The 19,171-nt window shown below is 40.1% G+C and overlaps 2 protein-coding genes across 4 annotated transcripts; one reads left to right on the forward strand and one right to left on the reverse strand.

The window, feature by feature from the left end:
• Positions 1-11: 11 nt before the first annotated feature.
• LOC148890519 (rho guanine nucleotide exchange factor 19) lies at positions 12-11,183 on the forward strand. 2 transcript variants are annotated; one of them, XM_089010057.1, is made up of 12 exons: positions 12-1,098; positions 2,125-2,289; positions 2,355-2,458; positions 2,729-3,018; positions 3,909-4,069; positions 4,622-4,774; positions 4,843-4,972; positions 6,110-6,184; positions 6,262-6,354; positions 7,993-8,141; positions 8,977-9,150; positions 10,067-11,183. In XM_089010057.1, the coding sequence occupies exons 1-12, from the start codon at positions 872-874 to the stop codon at positions 10,110-10,112; spliced, it is 1,767 nt and encodes a 588-aa protein (XP_088866183.1). In that variant the 5' UTR covers positions 12-871; the 3' UTR covers positions 10,113-11,183. The 2 variants fall into 2 exon arrangements, with proteins under 2 accessions (XP_088866183.1, XP_088866184.1); XM_089010058.1 differs by having other exon boundaries at positions 12-1,083.
• Positions 11,184-11,739: 556 nt separating this feature from the next.
• Positions 11,740-16,171, reverse strand: cplane2 (ciliogenesis and planar polarity effector 2). 2 transcript variants are annotated; one of them, XM_089010060.1, is made up of 5 exons: positions 14,890-16,171; positions 14,645-14,797; positions 14,176-14,300; positions 12,306-12,445; positions 11,740-12,150 (listed from the first exon to the last, which is right to left on the reverse strand). In XM_089010060.1, the coding sequence occupies exons 1-5, from the start codon at positions 14,999-15,001 to the stop codon at positions 12,087-12,089; spliced, it is 594 nt and encodes a 197-aa protein (XP_088866186.1). In that variant the 5' UTR covers positions 15,002-16,171; the 3' UTR covers positions 11,740-12,086. The 2 variants fall into 2 exon arrangements, with proteins under 2 accessions (XP_088866186.1, XP_088866185.1); XM_089010059.1 differs by having other exon boundaries at positions 11,740-12,182; positions 14,890-16,159.
• Positions 16,172-19,171: the final 3,000 nt, after the last annotated feature.

Here is a 19,171-nt window from a genome sequence, read left to right on the forward strand (position 1 = left end):
ATGGTGCCGTCGGACATCCAAACCGCTGGAGAATACAAACAAAGATTGGTCATAGAAATAAAAGAAGAACGCAACTTTCCAAATTTGCCACCACTGGCCATCAGAAAATCAGCTCTTTGCAGAATTTGATTGCAGGGGGATCAACAATTCTCTAATTTTGCCAGATTATTGGTTGGGGTGTACCTCATTCTGATTGTCAGCACTGACCATTTTTGAGAAGGATGAGCAGGAACAATCACTGAAAAACACCATATCTTTCAGGCTAATAAGCAATCCGATCTTGATTGAACAACGCTCAAGCCAGGGTTTATCTTGCTTTAAATGATTACTCCAATTAATTGATAGCATTTTTTTCATCAAAATTGCCTTTTCTTGCTTTTTTGAATGGTAGTGTACCAAGTGTTGCTGTTGTATCAGTAAATTCTCTTAAAAAGTTGCCACAATACAGCAGATTCAACAAGTTTACAAATCTACCAAAAAATAGTGCACAGATATCCGAAATGGGTGTTAACCATTTCATGTCAGATCAAGACAGGTGCACGTTTTTCCTGTGCATTTTTTTCTTTTCTGTTTGATAACATGGCATGAAATTATGAGTCATCACATGGCTTTATGCGAGACGTCTGGCTACAATCTGTTTGTTTCATTTTAATCTTGTATGCGATTTTGAATGACAAATAAAACCGGGATTAGTATTTGTATACTCTGTATCCTTGTGTAGGCGTTTGTAGAATTAAAAAAAAAAGCATGAAACGTGTAAAATCACAAATGTAGGTCGATCGAATAACTTCGAAAACTCACCGCACGTGTTGTGCGGCATTTGATTGACTTGCCATTTAATCAGAGGGACGATGGTCGTTGTGAAAACAAAATGGCTGACCCTGACAGCGCCGACCAAGCCAGCTGCAGCAACACCATCTGCGGCATAGGTGAAGACGCATTCGCTCAACTGCTTGCCTACTTTGAAGGCCCTTGGCTGGTAGAAGGAAATAACATCGAGTCTCAACTTCCAACTTTGACCACGACAACGGAGCAGCCTGAAGAGTCTTTAAGTGGCGCGGTGGAACAGAGTCAGAATAGCAAGTACGACCTTAATAGGTGAATTTTTTAAATATGTTTTTTTTTGCCTTCACTTGCAAAACTTGAACTAAGATCCTCGTGCTTTGTCCCGCTCCTATCAGGTGAAATGCAAAAAAAAAAAAAAATATTAAAATAACAATCGCGATCTCGTTTAAGCGTTCAGAATTCCCACCCCGCTGTTCCGTAAAAAAATTGCGTTTTGGCAGAGCATACATCCAAAATCCTTGAGAAAATTTTGTGGACAAGTTTTGTTTGTTTGTCTTTCACACACGAGCCCTGCTGTCACAAATTGATTCTGCTTTCTCGCAGCTCAACTTTACGAGTTATTTTAAATCAAATAATAGTGAAAAAACAACACACTCGTTTTACTGAAACTACATAATGGTATTATTGGGATATTTGTAAGAAGCGAATCATTTATTTCCCATTCTTGTGCACTTGTAAATTTCTTGTTTTTTTTCCTCGTTATGCTAACGAAAGCTCGATTTACTATTGGTCTTGCAATACACGTGGGAGGTATAAAGTTGCAGACAAATGACAGTTTATTTAATTAGTATTCTAATGTGTTCGTAATAAGGAAGTTAGGCCTTCAGGAAAAAAAAAACATGTCAAATTTTAAAGATAAACAGGTGCACTGTTACGACAAGCAGTACTTATTCAAATATCAATCTACGTTGTCGCCAGGGGTTGTGTATGATGTGTATGCCAACGAGTCTGCTGTCAGTGCCACATGCAGAAATGTCATTTGTCATTCCAAGTCCAGAAAGATCCCCTCAGCCCACCCAACACACAAATAAATATACAAACAGCCACAGTTTGTGCTTTAGCTACACGCCAGGTGCCTCAAGGCAAGCCACCATGGCTAAAGCTAACTGCGACAGGCTGCACTATTGGACAAGCACACAAAGTCGTTTGATGAAGTCTTCCCTCCGAGCCTGGGAAGTAAAGCACAGGGATGTGATAAATTTGTCAGATATGTACATGAACAATTTAATAAATCATCTTGTCTGAAAAAGTTTTTAATCTTAATCAACTGTCTTTTAGTCCTCCTTTATTAGACATATCAACAGCCATGAGGTCAGTTGCCGCAATGGGAATGTGGAATTTTGGGAAAATGCTTTCCATGCCCAAGTTATTTTGGACCCCAGGAGATGAAGAAAATGCATCTCCTTTGTTTCCTCCAGAGGATCCGGATACAACAGAAGAAGAGTAAGGTGTTGTGAAAAACTAGTTAGACCTATTTGGGATGTCATTTAAACCAGTTGTGCCTTCAGGCCTGTGCAGGGGGATGAGGTGCAGGAGCAGGAGGAAGAGCAGCCGGAGGACCAGCAGCAACAACAGTCCATGGTGTCCTTGCAATCAAAGTACATTCACAAATGTAAGTGTAGTTATATTTTGCACAGCTACATACCGTAACAAGAAGCCTTTACTAAATTGTGAACCTGTGTTAGGTTCCAGTGCGTCCGTAATCCCTGTGAGGATTAAGTGTTTTGAAAATACTGTAGGTGGATGGATGTTATTTTATGGTTTTACTGGTATAGTCAATGAATTTTTGTAAACTGATCGTAGTACCACTTTTTTAAAATCTAAATGTTACATTGAGGAATACTGGTAATATTCTTTGAAATGACTTGTTTTTTATGTGTAGGCCCCCTCTACCAGGAGTATTGTGTACAGGCGGTCAAAGACGACCTCCAGAGGCTCAACACCAAGACCTCTCTCTCTGAACTGATTGCTCCCCAGTACCTGCAGTGTCTGCAGATCCGTCTCAGTCACCAAGAGTCTCCTCAACAGAGCTCACCTGGGTTAACCTCACCCACTTCTCCGGATCGCCGCGTGATTCGCGTGGCACCGTGCACACTGTGGCAAGAACTGGACGAGGTACAGGCTACCGGTCTGCTCTGCAGTCTGACGGCCCGACAGATTCAACTTCAGGAGGTTAGACGGAGTTCTCGGATATCATTTGGTTAAGTGGTGGTCTGCCCATCTGCCGCAGTTCTGTAGTCCAGGATTGGCACAGAGATAATAATTTTGTAGTCTTCATTCATACTCTTCTTCATGGTGGATTTGATTACTCTAAATTGTCGAAGTGTATGAATGGTTGTTTGTCTACATGCGATGCATGTCACTCCTAGGACTTCAGTACTGCTATGTCTGAATCTGTCCACAGCTGGGAGTGTCGTGTGATTTACGACATGTCCACTAGACAGAGCTGTTGACTAAGAAATACTGTAAATTGCGACTTGAAGAAACTTAAGAAATACTATGATTAAACTGTTCGAATTTTTACGATGAATGTGTGCTTCTAACTAGCCAATTGTGTGACTAGCCAATTATAATTTCTGAAAACTCTTCACGTTTGCAACGCCTGCAGGCGTTGGGTTGCCAACTCGAAATCTGATTGGTTAAAGCAACAGTTTCGTTGACACTTATTTTATGCTCAAAGGCCTACAGAACTGATTGTGAAGGCGTCTTCTGACCCTGGTAACAAATGATGGCTAAAATGTGATTGGTTAAATGCTTAAATACGAGAAAACGCGTCTGGAAGCAGCGCAATAGGGGAAAAGCAATGAAAGGAAGCTAAAAGACAATTTTGAATTATTTCATAAGAATTCGTGTACAAAATATAATTCACATTAGTCTGTGATTCAGATATTTTTCAGCAGAGAAGTCCGACCACTGTCTACATATCCTCTCCAAAAGTCAACTAACATAGATTCCAGACCCTCATGAGAATAAGTGCTATTGAAAATAAAGCAACAGTCCAGCAAGGGGGTAGCCCATTGTACTTTCAACCACCCCCTTGTGTTTTTTTTTTCCTCTCGCAGTCAATGTTTGAGTTGATCAGCTCCGAGGCCTCTTACTTGAGGAGTCTGGGCGTCGCTATGGATCACTTCTGCTCTTCCAAGGCACTCAAGCACACCTTGTCCCCGATGGAGCACCATACTTTGTTTTCCAACATCCATCACATCAAAGCCACGAGTGAGAAGTATGCTACACCTTATACTTAACTCAGTCACTGCCAGATGTGCAAAAAATGTGTCCACAGCAGTGCCAGGGTTTTTGTCATTGTCACTCGAATTTTAAGACCCACAGATTATTGACTTTTAGGACTACATAAATCATAAATTCAATGCAGCGTAACTTGGATGATCTTCTTTCATCAGAAAAAAATAGTTAATTCCTAAATAATATGGGTCTGGAGTTATATGAGGGCGACTGTCCAATATACAATGCAATACATGCATATTGGTTGATATAGCGCTTTAACAACAGTTGAAGCTGGAACTAACATGGAAAAAGGGAAACTCTGCCCCTTGTGGAAGGAAAAAACATAGCCAGAAGCCATGTCGAGCACTTTATCGGCACCCAGACAAAAACAAAGCTGAACCAATTTAGGAATGGCGCTCTACGTCATATTTTCAATTCCAGAATAAATTTGTGAATGGCAGTGAATGAGTTAGACTGTTTGATTGTCTCTTTTTCCTTATTGGTGAGATGTTGCTTATCGATATCTTTTAAAATGTATGCTTATTTTGAGGTTTCTCATGGATCTGGTGAGCCGCCTCGGCAAAAGTGTGTTGTTATCACATTTTGGAAGCATTATACTTGACCACTGCCCGGCCTTCCGCACCCACTATGTGCCCTACATAACCAACATGATGTACCAGGAGGCACTTATCAAACAGCTGTTGTAAGTGTGCCGTCTTTTACCGCTGATTCCATGGACACGAGTCCTCATTCCTCCTCTTCCATCTCAAGACAGCAGAACCGTGACTTTGTGTCATGTCTCGAGGAGCTCGAGGGCGACCCAGTGTGCCAAAGGCAGCGTCTCAAGTCCTTCCTTGTCCTTCCTTTCCAAAGAATCACTCGTCTTAAACTCATTCTAGAGGTAATATCCATTTGTATTGCATTAGAGAGTGATACCTCAGCTTACGAACTTAATTGGTTCCCAGAAAGTGTGTGTCTTCCAAACATTAATTTCAGATGGGAAACCATTAAAAATGAGAATAATCAGTTTCCAGGTCCCCATAAAACAATTTTCTACTAAATAAGGCTTAAAACTACACAAAATATACCTTATTTTACCTATAATAAATGTGCTATTGTATTGTAATTAAATGAACTGTACTGTATAAAAAGTCATTTTATTTACTTTTGTGATGGTCGTTGATGTAGTTGCCTATTGATGATATCTGAGTGAAGTTGCCGTGATTTCTTGGTGATAATATCCTCGCACAAATGTCCCCTGCTAGCTGCTTTTCGTTGATCCAAATCAACAGAACGTTTTCAACCTCTTCTATTGCCTGAGACCGTTGCTTAGACAACACAGAAACACCCTTAGCCACTCGTAGCAATAGTCGACTTAGCATACTGGTACAGTGACGCTAATTCACAGAAACGCACACCTAGTTCGTGTTTTTCGTTGATCTCCTTTTTCTGCTTGACCGTAATTTGGTTTCGTGTCCTCTTCGGCTGAACACTAGTCTGTGGCGGGGTCTTTTTCAGTCCCAAAAAAGCAAAAGTATCCACTCGGTAGCAAACCACATATGTCACATATACACTCAGAAAAAGGATGTGTGGAAAAGTAGTCCGGCAGGCACGGTGGCGCTGTTCGGCCGTATGGTTTGGTGTTCTTTTGCCGAAAACTAGTCCGCCAGCCATTGTGGCGCTCCGTGTGTTTCCTGAAAACTAGCTTGTATGCCAAGATTATATTCTCGCGAATTTATTCTTCGTAAGGCCAAAAGTTCGTTAGCTAAAGCGTTCGTAAGCAGCTGTATCACTGTATTTTAGACAGCCGCCCTCATTTCTAGCACATAACTCCAGCCCTGTAAAATATAGGAATTAACTATTAGTTTCTGATGAAAGAAGAGAGTCTCGGGTTTCTAAAAGTCAATATTCCGTGCGTCCTGGAATTTGAGTGGAAATGACAAAAAACCCTGGCACTGGAGTGGACACATTTTTGCACATCGTCTGCCAGTTAATTAGATATTGCACCCCCTAAATGCTTTTTGGCTTTCCCCTTTAGAATATCCTGAAACTGACTGAAGTGGATTCAGATGATGTGTCATACCTTCACAAGGCAAAGGATGCCATACATGAGGTACTGTTTCTTTAATTCCATTCAATTAAAGGAAAATAAATTCACAGCTCATTTCATCCTTTTTTTTTTTGAGCCAGATCGTGATGGAGTGCAACGAGGGGGTTAAAAAAATGAAAATCATCGAGGAACTTGTCTCCCTTGAGATGCTGCTGGATTTTGGCAAACTGAAGGTTCGCCTTCATTTTTCTTTGTAAGACTGAGGAAACGGAAAAATCCATTTTTGTCCCGACGCATATGGATGCTACCTTTTTTTTATACATATTACCACAATACACTTTATTTAAATTGCACCTTCGGTATATGGTATTTTTATCCCTCAGCTTCTCTTAATGGTTCTTTTTTTTAAACAAACATTTTAATCTTAAAATATAATTCAAAATATGTACTTGAGTTGTTGGTTTGCTGTTTAACAGTTTTCTTCCATTAAAGCAGGGGTCGGGAACCTTTTTGACTAAGAGGGAGCCATAAAAGTAAAATATTTAGAAATGCCACATAAATGGGCGCACGCACGTGATTTCAACAAAATATCAGAATATATTATTTAAAATAACTTTGTGCTAATACTTGCCATTAATATGAATAGTTTTTCGTTCCGCGTGATTGGTAAAAAAAAAAAATCCAGCCAAACGATCGGAATGAAAGTCAATTTACCGGGTCCATAGGCGAAGCTACTGCTAGCTAGCCTGCACACTGCTCATTCGGTTGCACGCTTGCTTTCTGCAGTCTCTCACAGAGGTATAGTGATGCTAACGTTAGCATGGGGCTTGTCAAAGGGCCACTGATATTCAACTGTTTCATTCATGGTATTGTTTCATTGCAAATTAGAATCACTGCAGAACTTTTTCTCTCCACAAAGGCGAATTCAACCTGAAGTGTACATACTCGTGATTTTATTTTTTACTCGTCAGGCTTATTTAAAAAGGGGGCGTTTACCTGCTTCGACATCAACAGCCATAGGTCAGTATCATCCAATCGAAATTGCGCTTTCCGCCAACTGCCGCCCAAACAGGAAATGAACAGTGCAAAAGCGAGAATATGGATTTAGTTTTATCGGCGAGCCAGATGTAATCATCAAAAGAGCCATATATGGCTCGGGAGCCATAGGTTCCCGACACCTGCATTAAAGAATGGCATTTTTTTTGTACATGAAAGCCCAATTGACAGAGTGGCCTTAATAAACTCAATATAGGCTTTTTTTATTAATAAGCTGGCATCTTTTATGCCTGCATTTATAATAATACATTTAATTTCTAAGTGCCTTTCAAAACTCTCAAGGACACTTTACAGTCACGGGATAATAACTTTTTTTTGTGCAGGTGAGCAGCGGCAGCCATTCGCGCCAGCGTTCACTCTACCTGGACGTAACACAGCAGCAAAGTTAGAAGTAGAAGGAAAGAAAGAAGTAGAAAAACGAAATACAGGAGCTGCTGGAAACTCTTGTGGGGCCATCTTGAAGTCAAAAAACAAAACTAAATAACAAATAACATGACAACAAAGACACGGTCATTCATTCTTCAGCACTTGCTGTACCCGCTTTGTGACATGAAGCAGTTCTAGATGAGAGAGGTTGATTTGGATTAACGAAAGCAGCCAGCAGGTAACAGCGTGAGATACATACAATATTTAGTATTTTCTCACCCAATATCGGTTGCGTTGTACTGAACAAGGAACTCCCCAAATTAAAAAGACAAATGTGCAGCCCAGTGTCAAAGCTTAGCATACTAGAAATCACAGTTCCCCCATTAAAAATTGAGATCTAAACAATTGCTTTGGATACACCTGAAGAAATATAATTTCTACCTTTTCAGGCAATTCCTCTCGTCATAAGCGGACGTTTTTTGGTGCACCAGGGTCCCTTGAGCCTTCTGACTGTGGAGACCGGCTCTAACCCCAGAATGCCCCTCACCGATATCTACCTTCACCTATTCAACGATTTGTTGATCCTCTCCTCGAAAAAGTACTTGACTTTGAATTACCTTAAAGGACAACTGACGTCACTTTTTTGTTTTTTAACTCACATCAGAAAAACGTTTTATAGCATCTAAGATACCCAAAACATGCAGTATGATATTTTTAGTCAAATGCAAAACGCCAATAAAAATGACTTGGTGTCCAAAATCTACAAAAAATTGAGCTGCGCATTGGGCATTTTCAGAAAGTCACGCCAAGACGTCTAGCATTGCTAGTGAATCAAAACAATGGCTTCAGATTCGGAGAATATGCTTTCTTGTTACACATCCAGTTATGAATATGATTCAAATAGTTCTGAAGATTAAAGCATACATGTTTGCAATCGATTAAAGAATTTATTTGTGCCATTTTGAGGCAACATTGGGGGGAAATCTCTCACCCAAAAATAGAGGCACAAAATGGCGACTTCCTGTGGCCACCTCCGTTTCCACAGGCTGATAAATTTCTCATATGGCGTTTGGACGCCCTCTTCTGGTGGCTTTTAGGTGCAACACGGTTCTCAGACCAAACAAGTACAGCAAAATACATTGACGTGATGGAAGGACCGCTAGAATGCATCTTTTTTTACGGTCAGGGGCGGTCTTTTAGTGACGTGACGTACGGACTCGTCACCAACTCAAAAACAAGACTTCCTGAATATTCAGCGCGAGTCTTAAAACGTAAAATGTAGCTACATGCGGTAGAATCTTTGTAAAATACGCTCAGTAGAAGCCATTTGACAAATTATGGACACAACTTGTCCGGAGACGTCGGTTGTCCTTTAAAATGTACTTGATAACTTTCCACTATGATCAAAGACTAAATGACAGTTTTCACATCAGGGAGCAGCGCTTCGTGGTGGAGGACCATGCAAAATTCCCCACGTATGTTCGTGTGGCATCTCTGAAAAAGGAAGCCCTTGGAGCTCATGGCCTACCGCCGGAGTCCTTCCTGTTGCATCTCTCCCGAAGTCGCACCGGAAACGCAACCGCCATGATACTAGTTGCGCACAGCAGGTACAAAAGGGGGGTTGTAGGGTGCTTTTAGTGGGTACTGTAATCCCCTGGGTAGGGACTGAGCCCATTTAAAAAAAAAATGCTTAAAATTGGATATTAATACAGGTGACTTCCGACCAAACGGTCTTAAGTCGAAATCCATTCAAAATGTTGAAGATTGACTCTCAACCCACCCATCCTCCTGTGGTGCCATCACACGGTCGATTGCTGTGCGAGAGTGAAATGCTGGCTGGCTGGCCAAAATTGTTGTATGCGTTGCTGGCCTGCTAGCGCGTTGCAGTGCCAGGCATAGAATTAAATTTTTAAAAATAGGGTCTGGAGGTCGTAAGTCGAGCTGGTCGTAAGTCGAGTGTTACGTTTACTTTTAACGAAAACCAGTGCCAGGGTTTTTGTCATTTTCACTCAAATTGCAGGACCTAAAGAATATTGAGTTAGGACGACATAAACATTCAATGCAGCATATGAAACCTTATTCTGTCATCAGATAATTCCTAAATTATATGGGTATGGAGTTGTATGAGTGCGGCTGTCCAAAATACAATGCAATATTGGTCTATATAGCGCTTTAACAACAGCTGTAGCTGTAACAAAGCACTAACGTGAATAAAAAGGAAATATTGCCCCCCTCGTGGAAGGGAACAAACATTGCCAGACGTCCGACCAGCGCCTTATCGGCACCCATCGCAAGAAAAAGCAAAACCTAAACAAAGTAATGTATGGCTCGTTGACCACCATATTTCATGGTTAAACTTTACATAAGAGTTATGTGTAAAAACACTATTTGTGACAAAAGGCAGAATAGTCACTCAACAATAGAATTTGAAACGTAAGTGCAAAATCATACTGGGTCATCTGCGATTACTGTACTTGCCTTGTTCGGAGCTGTTCATATGAAACTGTTTGCTTTTGGCTACAGGTCAGACAAGGAGCAGTGGCTGACGGTGCTCAAGAGCAGTGACTGATGTATTATTATTTTTAATATTCACATCCTTTGTGCACTTTGGTGGCGGCAAACTAACACACTAAATTACAATTGAAATTCACCTGAAAAAGGCAATCCCCCGTGCCTTTATATCTAAGCACATCTATAGCTAATCAATGTGTTGGGGTCTTTTTGTGGTCACATTGGCACATATTTTTGGTGGTTTTAAATGATTTTAATGTTTATTCAGATTGACTGCTAATAAAAAATGGTATCTCATATTGTGTGAAGAATTTCAGTTTAATGGTGAAAGTGGTGTATGCGAGGTTATCAATTATGTAAATTAGTCCACCGTTGTATTGCACATTTTCAGAAAGGCCCAGATAAAATATTTAGTAGTTGGTTTTGCTCTCTATAGGTAGCGTGGAACTTTTGTGACTGTTTCTTCTTAAAGGACAACCGACGCCTCCGGACAAGTTGTGTCCATAATTTGTAAAATAACTTCAAATGACTTCTACTGAGCATGTTTACAAAGATTCCACCACATATACAGTATCTATATTTTACGTTTTAAGACTCTCGCTGAATACTCAGGAAGTCTTGTTTTCGAGTTGATGACGATGCCTGACGTGACGTCACATTTGGAACGCCCCTGACCGAGAAAGTGACACACAATGCATTTTGCGCTACTGTTTGGTCTGAAAACTTCGTGTTGATGGCAAATTAGAAGGAAAACACATCAATAACGCGATGGTGAATCGTGTTGCACCAAGACAACTATTTGATATTCGCTGACAAATTCCCAACAAATCGGCCCATTTCCAACAGAGCTTGGGTGCCATCTTCTGCATTTTCTGGGATGCTACACATCGATCCGTCCTGACTCCTCAAAGTGACCCAGAAGAAGTTCTTTAATCGATTGCAAACATTTATGCTTTCCTCTTCAGAACTATTTGAATCATATTCATAACTGGATGAGTAACAAGAAAGCATCTTCTCCGAATCTGAAGCCATTGTTTTGATTCTCGATCGAGCAAGGCAAGATGTCTTGGTGTGATGTCACGAACAAGGGGGCGGGACCTTCTGAAACTGAAACTTTCTCAGAACATTTTGAAGTTGTTTTGGGAGACTTTAAGTCATTTTCATTGGTGTTTTGCATTTGACTAAAAATATCAGCCTGTGTGTTTTGGGTATTTTAGATGCTACAAAATGTTTTTCTGATGTCAGTTTGTTAAACAAAAAAATGGTGTTAGTTGTCCTTTAAGGTTTTATTCACTTGATAAAAGTGAAGAGAGTCATAAAAGTAGAATTAAGGTGTCTATAAAAAACATCACAAAATGAACATCAACAATTCTTTGAGATTACCATATTTTCCGGTGTATTAGACCCACTTGAGTATCAGGCGCACCCCCAATGAATGGTGTATTTTCAAACCCTTTCCATAAGGCGCACAGTCAATGAATGACAAGTTTTTCAAAATAATATAGACATATATAAAATGTTTCCAAATATAAGGCACGCCACATTATAAGGTGCTACGGTAGAGACTTAGATTACACACTACTTCCTAAAAGTGTAAATGGAGTCGCTGGCTGCTGACAGTAGTTGCGAGACCTGTTGTGGCTCAATATTAGTACTTCACATATAAGGTGCACCTGCGTATAAGGTCACAGGGTAATCTTGTGGGTGTATTAAAGGCTTTCTGATTCAGATTTGATGAAAATTAAGGTTTTTGGGTGTGCCTTATACACCGGAAAAAAAATGGTAATTCGTTTTGTGACGACAGATACTTGAGCACACCATAATATTCGTTATGGATAAGGATAAGACACACTCGTTTACTAACGGTGATTGTTTGGTGGCAATCGGCTCGTAAGAAGAAAGTAACAGTTCTCCTTTTCCAAAGTATGCCTTGTCTTAGACTTGCTGTCCAGCTATGATGCAATCCTGATGCCACAAACTTTCTGCCAAACTATTGAAGAGGGGCGCGGTAACATCCAGACTGTCATCGTCTTCACCGCAGCCCATGCGGAACACTGGTAAACACCATGTCTCCTGGAAGACACCCACATCCTTCTCTGAGACATCGCAATGCATGAACAGGTCAAATCGGAGCAAAACGTTAAGGAAAATGTTATGTTTTTTTTTAAAAAACAATATGTAAGAGTGCACACCGATGTGTGATGGATGGAATGTGGCTGTGTTGAGCGTCACAACTATGAATGAAGGATACTTTGTCCCGACCACCATAGTCACGACTGGGCTCCCGGATGACTCCTTCCATTTTGCAATTTGATTGGCGAGATCATCAAAAGAGGTCCTGTCGGTGAAGGAGAAGAGGAAGAGAACGGCATCCACCTTCTCCTTACAAGACTGGAAGGAAAAGAATAATACATGTAATTTCGAAGCGCCTTTCAAAACTCTCAAGGACACTTTACAGTCATGGGATTTTCTTTGTGCGGGTGAGATAGTTTGACCTATTTTTTTTCATTTTCTTTACGATGTAATAGTTATTGATGTACATTGTAAAGGACAACCGACGCAGCCGAACAAGTTGTGTCCATAATTTGTAAAATCACTTCAAATGACTTCTACTGAGCGTATTTTACAAAGATTCCATGGCAGATAGCTATATTTTACATTTTAAGGACTCTGTTTTCAAATTGCCTGACGTGACTTCACGTCTGGAACGCCCCTGACCGAGAAAACAACGCACAATGCATTTTGGGTACTTTGTTTGGTCTGAAAACTTCGTGTTGATGGCGAAATTAGAACGAAAACACATAACACAATGGTGAATCGTTGTGTTGCACCAAGACTACTATTTGATACTAGTTGACACAAATTCCCAGCAGACAAATCAGCCCATTTCCAACAGAGCTTGGGCGCCATCTTGTGCATTTTCTGGGACGCTACACATCCGTCCTGACTCCTCAAAGTGACCCAGAAGAAGTTCTTTAATCGATTGCAAACATTTATGCTTTCCTCTTCAGAACTGTTTGAATCATATTCATAACTGAATGAGTAACAAGAAAGCATCTTCTCCGAATCTGAAGCTATTGTTTTGATTCTCGAGCAAGGCAAGATGTCTTGGAGTGACGTCACGAACAAGGGGGCGGCACATTTTGAAACAAACTTTTTGAGGTAGTTTTGGGACACTTTAAAGGACAACCGACGTCTCCGGACAAGTTGTGTCCATAATTTGTAAAATGGCTTCAAATTACTTCTACTGGGCGTATTTTAATAAGATTCCACCGCATATAGCTATATTTTACGTTTTAAGACTCGCGCTGAACATTCAGGAAGTCTTGTTTTTGAGTTGGTGACGAGTCCGTACGTGACGTCAGAAAGGGACCGCCTCCTCACCGTAAAAAAGACGCATTGTAGCGTCTTTCCATCACGTCAATGTATTTTGCTGTACTGTTTTTTTAAACCATGTCTTACACCCAAAAGCCGCCAGCAGAGGGAGGCAAACTCCATGGAAAGATAGTATCAGCCTGTGGAAACGAGCTAATTCATTCCTCACCGGAGCTGGTTGCCATTTTTCTGCCTCTTCTTGGGTGAGACATTACCACCCGCCCGTTTGCCTCAAAATGGCCCAAATAAATTCTTTAATCGATTGCAAACATGTATGCTTTGCTCATCAGGACTATTTGAATAATATTCATAACTGGATGTGTAACAAGAAAGCATATTCTCCGAATCTGAAGCCATTGTTTTGATTCACAAGCAATGCAAGACGTCTTGGGGTGACGTCACGAAAGGGGGGGCGGGACTTTCTGAAAATGCCCAATTCGCAGCTCAATTTTTTTTGCAGATTTTGGACACTTTAAGTCATTTTATTGGTGTTTTGCATTTGACTAAAAATATCATACTGCATGTTTTGGGTATTTTAGATGCTATAAAACGTTTTTCTGGTGTCAGTTAAAAAACAAAAAAGTGACGTCGGCTGTCCTTTAAGTCATTTTTATTTGAGTTTTTCATTTGACTAAAAATATCAGCCTTCGTGTTTTGGGTATTTTAGATGCTACAAAACGTTTTTCTGAAAAATTGTGACAAAACAAAAAATTGTGTCGCTTGTCCTTTAAGTACATAATGCATACCGGGAGCAGATGGTCAAATCGTCGCAATGCATTTTCGCCACAGTCCCACAGTTGGAAACGAAAGAAGAGCACTCGGCCACTTTCTTTCAGCTTGACTGGCCAATAAACTACTGTTGTCTCAATTCCTTTGATGCAAAACAAAACAAACATGACCGTTTTTCAACTCATTCACTGCAAACATTTTGCAACCAAGTATTAAAAAAAAAGATCATATTTATAAGTGTGAGCTTGTCCCATTTCCTTTGGTCACTTAAAATGTACATTGTACATAAAATAGGTTGCAATTCCAACACTGTTGACCGGATTTTGATGTAAAAAAAACCAAGATAGAAATCTGCACTTCAAGCACATCTTGATTGTTGAAATGTGAAATCCAGTGCTTTGTTATACTAAAATGGATTGGCAAAATTGCGTAAATGTCAAAATATTTTTGGACATGACTTCACTTTAAAGGTACAGAGGGGTCTACCTGTAGTTTCGTAGTGCGTGGTGGGTACTTTGAAGCCTGCCAGGCGTGCTGCAAGGGTACTTTTACCAACCCCACTCTTGCCAGAGAGGAAGATCTTGTAGTGCACCGTGTCCACGGGGACATGTGGAGGCATCACCGGAGACTCCAATAGTCCTGTACACACAAATGTCGATACACAACTCAAATAATTCGCCGGACAAATTTGACCATGGTTTTATTTAAGTGTTTTTTTTTAATGTTTTTACCGAAAATCTTGCGCTTCTTCTTGTGTCGCAACTTGGCGAAGTATTCTTTGCTGTCTTTGCATCGGTGCCAATCAGCTACGATGACAGAGCCAGGTTTGGGAGCTTGAGTCATTTTGTTTCACGCTAGTTGCTAGTGACTGAGATCTTATGACGTCATAAAACAGCGCCAGTGTTGAGTTCATTCATCAAGTGTTCGTTTTTGTCTTTCACAGAGTGCGTTTAGAAGGCACTTCATCTCGTTACATTCCTATCTCCCCGACCTGTTCGTGGTGTCATTCTGGAGCTTGCTCAAAGCATGACTTGCCGAATCCCATGAAGAAAACGGATCGACTCCTAGATTCGTCACTACTGCCTCAGAAAAGCCAGCGCCAATAAAAGTAAATACTGTACTACTAAAAAAATGATCGACGTATTGTAAAAATGAGATTCGCGTGTTGTATCAACAATTACTACTAATGTACTATCAACTGTTGTTTCCATTTACGTCATCGTAAAAATTATCCCTTTGGACACCAGACTGTCCTCGTTCCATAACGCCGCTAGATGTCGGTAAGTCCCTTTTCAATATAAAATGCTTACACAGCTCACGTCTGGTAGAGTTCAAGGGAATACAAATTGTACTAGAAAAGTGGATCATCCACCGATCCCCTGTTTTCCGATATGTTTTATACTCACTGGGGGCTCGGGGGTGCTGGAGACCATGTCACGAGTCGGAGGACACCTGAAACGGTTGCAGGCCAATCGCAGGGCACACATAAACAAACGATTCGATATCACTCTCACACCTACAGACAAATTGGAGTGTTCAATCAGCATTCCATGTATGTTTTTTTTTTTTTAATGTGGGAGGAAACCGGAGCACCCGGAGAAAACTCACGCTGACCTGGGCAGAACCTGTCAACTCCACATCGGAAGGCCATAGCTGGAATTGAACCTGGCACACAGAGAGCTACACAGAAAATGTATGATAATGACGATGATTATTCTGATTATTATTACTATTGTTATTATTGTTGTTTGTTATATTTATATTTTGCGTGTTGTTATATTTATATTATGTGTGTAAAGAAGCCATATTGTAAGCTCCCATTTTCCAGCAACTTTTATACGTGTTCTGCTTTTAAGATATTCTTTCACTTTGAACTGCCTATATCCTACCAGAACCAACGTACAAAAAAAATGCATTGGCAGTATTGCTTTTACATCTCATAAAATATGATGACCGTGACACATATTTTCTCTTTGTTTGGCTCGGAGAAAAAAAAGCAGGTGTTTCAGGCATAGCATCACTCGGTATTAAATTATACACTGTATAGGGTATCTGAGCAAGCCTTTGCATGTCTGACCTATAAACTTGTGAACTTTATAATGGCTTCCTAAGGCAGTAATACCAAAAATTCCGAGCTCGATACTGAGATGTATAATTCCCTAAAGAATGCACTTTGTATGGCGGTGGTGTAGCATTTCCATCAAACAAGTCTACCATGACTCAGAATGTATCCGAGGCGATTATGATACAGTTCTTTAAGACCCTAAAAGACCTAAAATTTTGGGGCCATTTAACAGTTAGTACAATGTAGAGGAAAATATATATGAAATATATTTCCTCTCTTCACTTCTTTTTATTTATCTAGCTATCCTGCTATTTAGCTAGCTCACTAGCTATCGAGATAGCTATCAGCAATATAGCTGGTTAGCTAGCTACGTAGCTAGCTATATTAGGTATATGTCTATCTATCTAGCTATCTATCTAGCCGGCTATCCATTAGCTATTATTAGCTAATTGGCTAGCTTTCTATCTATTTGAGTTACTTCCGGGTTGAGTGAACGCTGGCGCGTGTGGCTGCCGCTGCTCACCCACAGAAAAAAAATATCCAGTGACTATAAAGTGATCTTGAGAGTTTTGAAAGGCGCTTATGAATGAAATTTATTATTATTATTATTATTATTATTATTATTATTATTATTATTGTTATAAACAAAGCCAATAATATCATAAAGTGACAGAATTATTACCATATTTTCCGGTGTATAAGGCGCACCCCCAGAAGTTAAATATTCAAACCCCATCATGTTACAGTGGCTTAACTAGCTAGCTATCTAGGTAGCTATCTATTAGCTATATGGCTATCTAGCTACCTAGCTATCAGCTAGTTGACTAGCTTTCTATCTATTTTAGGTGTACCTTATAGACCATATTGCCACAGACAATAACTGAGAAGTTAAATATTGAAACCCAATCGTATTATAGTGGCTTAACTGGTTCGCTGGCTATCTAGGAAGCTATCTATTAGCTATATGGCTATCTAGGTGTCTAGCTAACTAGTTATTAGCTATCAGCTAGTTGGCTAGCTTTCCATCTATTTGAGTTGGGCTTTTAGGTGCGCCCTATACCCCAGAAAATACGGTGTTATTCCATATTGTCTCAGAGAATAACTGAGAGGTTAAATATTCAAACCCCATCATATTACAGTGGCTTAACTTTTTGTTGTTGTGATAAATATGATATTTAGCACAGTTCAGTCAAGAGACTCGACATCCAGGCTGCCCACGAATGGCATGTGCATACCACTGCTAATTCAGAGCGACCCAACAGCTTTCCTACCACACCCTTTTTCAGAAATAGACATACAAATATGTACTTGTTTCATTCTACACATCCGCAGAAACAGTTAACCGCCCCAAAGAACTGTTGGAAGAACTTTCACCTATATCCACATTCAATACTTAATCCATCTGGGGAATCTCCTAAATTTCCTTGTTTTCGAGAATGGAAAGGTCAAGCGAGGTGATGGAGAGAAAAATATGTGGGCGGCAGATTTTTCAGCGAGGATTTAACACAATTTAAGCGGGGATTGCGCCACTTCAAAGCACCTAATCTTATTAAATGTGTGACCCATGATCCCTCAGGTGACAGGGTATAAATAACCAACATGAATTTAAAATGGATATTACACATTAATAATAAACACTATTCAATGAGGAGCGTCAACGCAGAGCGCAGATGCGTATGTGGAACTGTCGCGGCTTGGAATTGAAGCAGATTTACGTGGGACCAGGAGATATGAGACGATCTCTTTTCATGAATGGATGCTACAGCTTCCTGTTTGCTTTTAACATTTAGCTTGTAGCTGATGTGCATATTACACCATGGCATCCCCGATCCACTGGTGAAAAGGAAGCTTTGATTCTCTCCTCTTTCATGTAGAACTGCTTCATACAACAAAGAGGGTGCAGAAAGTGCTTGGATTGAACAATAATAAATAAATAAATAAATAATACATTTAATTTCTAAGCAACTTTCAAAACTCTCAAGGTCACTTTACAGTCACAGGATCAGTTTTTCTGTGGGTCAGCAGCGGCAGCCACAGGTGCCAGCGTTCACTCAACCCGGAATAATTCAAAAAGATGGGAAGCTAGCTATCTAGCTAATAGGATGCTAGCTAGCTAGCTAATGTTTCCTGACTCAAATAGCTATCTATATTGCTAATAGCTAGCTCTCTAGGTAGCTGGATAGCTAATAGATAGCTTGCTAGCTAGATAGCTAATATGTTTCCTGACCTGTCCAGTTGCAAATGGCTGAAGAGTTGCTAGCGTGCCCAGATAAAAAGGCTAATGTCAATCACAAGAGCCATCTGAATGACTGTGTCTTTGTGTTGCAATATTCTGTTTTTTTTTTTTTTTTTTTTGACTTTCAAGATGGTGCCGCGGGAGTGGCTGCCTTTACAGCAGCTCATGTATTGTTTTTATACTTTTCTTTCCTATCCTCTTCTTTTCATCACTTTGCTGGTGTGAAATATACATTTCTCCAGTGTGAGACTAATAAAGGCTAATCTAATCTAATTCATCTTCAAAGTCATCGTTGAGCACCATTTTGTTTTGCCAAATATCAGAATAGACCTTAGAAAAATAAAATGAAATACAAGACTGGAGTTTTGGAACACAGAAACAGACTGCCTTTGCCAAAGCCAAGTAGAATGTCACAGCTACACGCAAGAGTATTCCGTCAGCGTGGTGACATTTCCTTTCGTGTCTCGGTTTACACTCACATGCAAAAAAACTGCAACAATTAGGCCAGGTTTAATTTCTGTAAACATGAGACAAAATTACTTTTAATCATTTATATTGAGCCAACTAGCTAATAGTTAATAGCTAGCAGGCTACATAGCAAGCTAGCTAGATAGCCATATCGCTAATAGATAGCTACCTAGATAGATAGCAAGCTCGATAGCCAATAGATAGCAAATAACTAGCTATATAGCTAGCTAGTTTCCTTAATGTT

The sequence above is a fragment of the Hippocampus bargibanti genome, linkage group LG12, assembly GCF_051943395.1.
Source record: "Hippocampus bargibanti isolate YZ-2025 linkage group LG12, ASM5194339v1, whole genome shotgun sequence".
NCBI classification, from domain to species: Eukaryota; Metazoa; Chordata; class Actinopteri; order Syngnathiformes; family Syngnathidae; genus Hippocampus; species Hippocampus bargibanti.

Excerpts from the sequence above, each read along its gene's own strand:
- LOC148890519 (XM_089010057.1), top strand. The coding sequence starts at position 872 with ATGGCTGACCCTGACAGCGCCGACCAAGCCAGCTGCAGCAACACCATC. Across the intron at positions 2,290-2,354 it reads CCGGATACAACAGAAGAAGA|GCCTGTGCAGGGGGATGAGG; the intron begins GTAAGGTGTTGT and ends TTGTGCCTTCAG. Across the intron at positions 8,142-8,976 it reads TTGATCCTCTCCTCGAAAAA|GGAGCAGCGCTTCGTGGTGG; the intron begins GTACTTGACTTT and ends TTTTCACATCAG.
- cplane2 (XM_089010059.1), bottom strand. The coding sequence starts at position 15,001 with ATGACTCAAGCTCCCAAACCTGGCTCTGTCATCGTAGCTGATTGGCAC. Across the intron at positions 14,798-14,889 it reads GAAGAAGCGCAAGATTTTCG|GACTATTGGAGTCTCCGGTG; the intron begins GTAAAAACATTA and ends TTGTGTGTACAG. Across the intron at positions 12,446-14,175 it reads GATTTGACCATCTGCTCCCG|TCTTGTAAGGAGAAGGTGGA; the intron begins GTATGCATTATG and ends TTTTCCTTCCAG.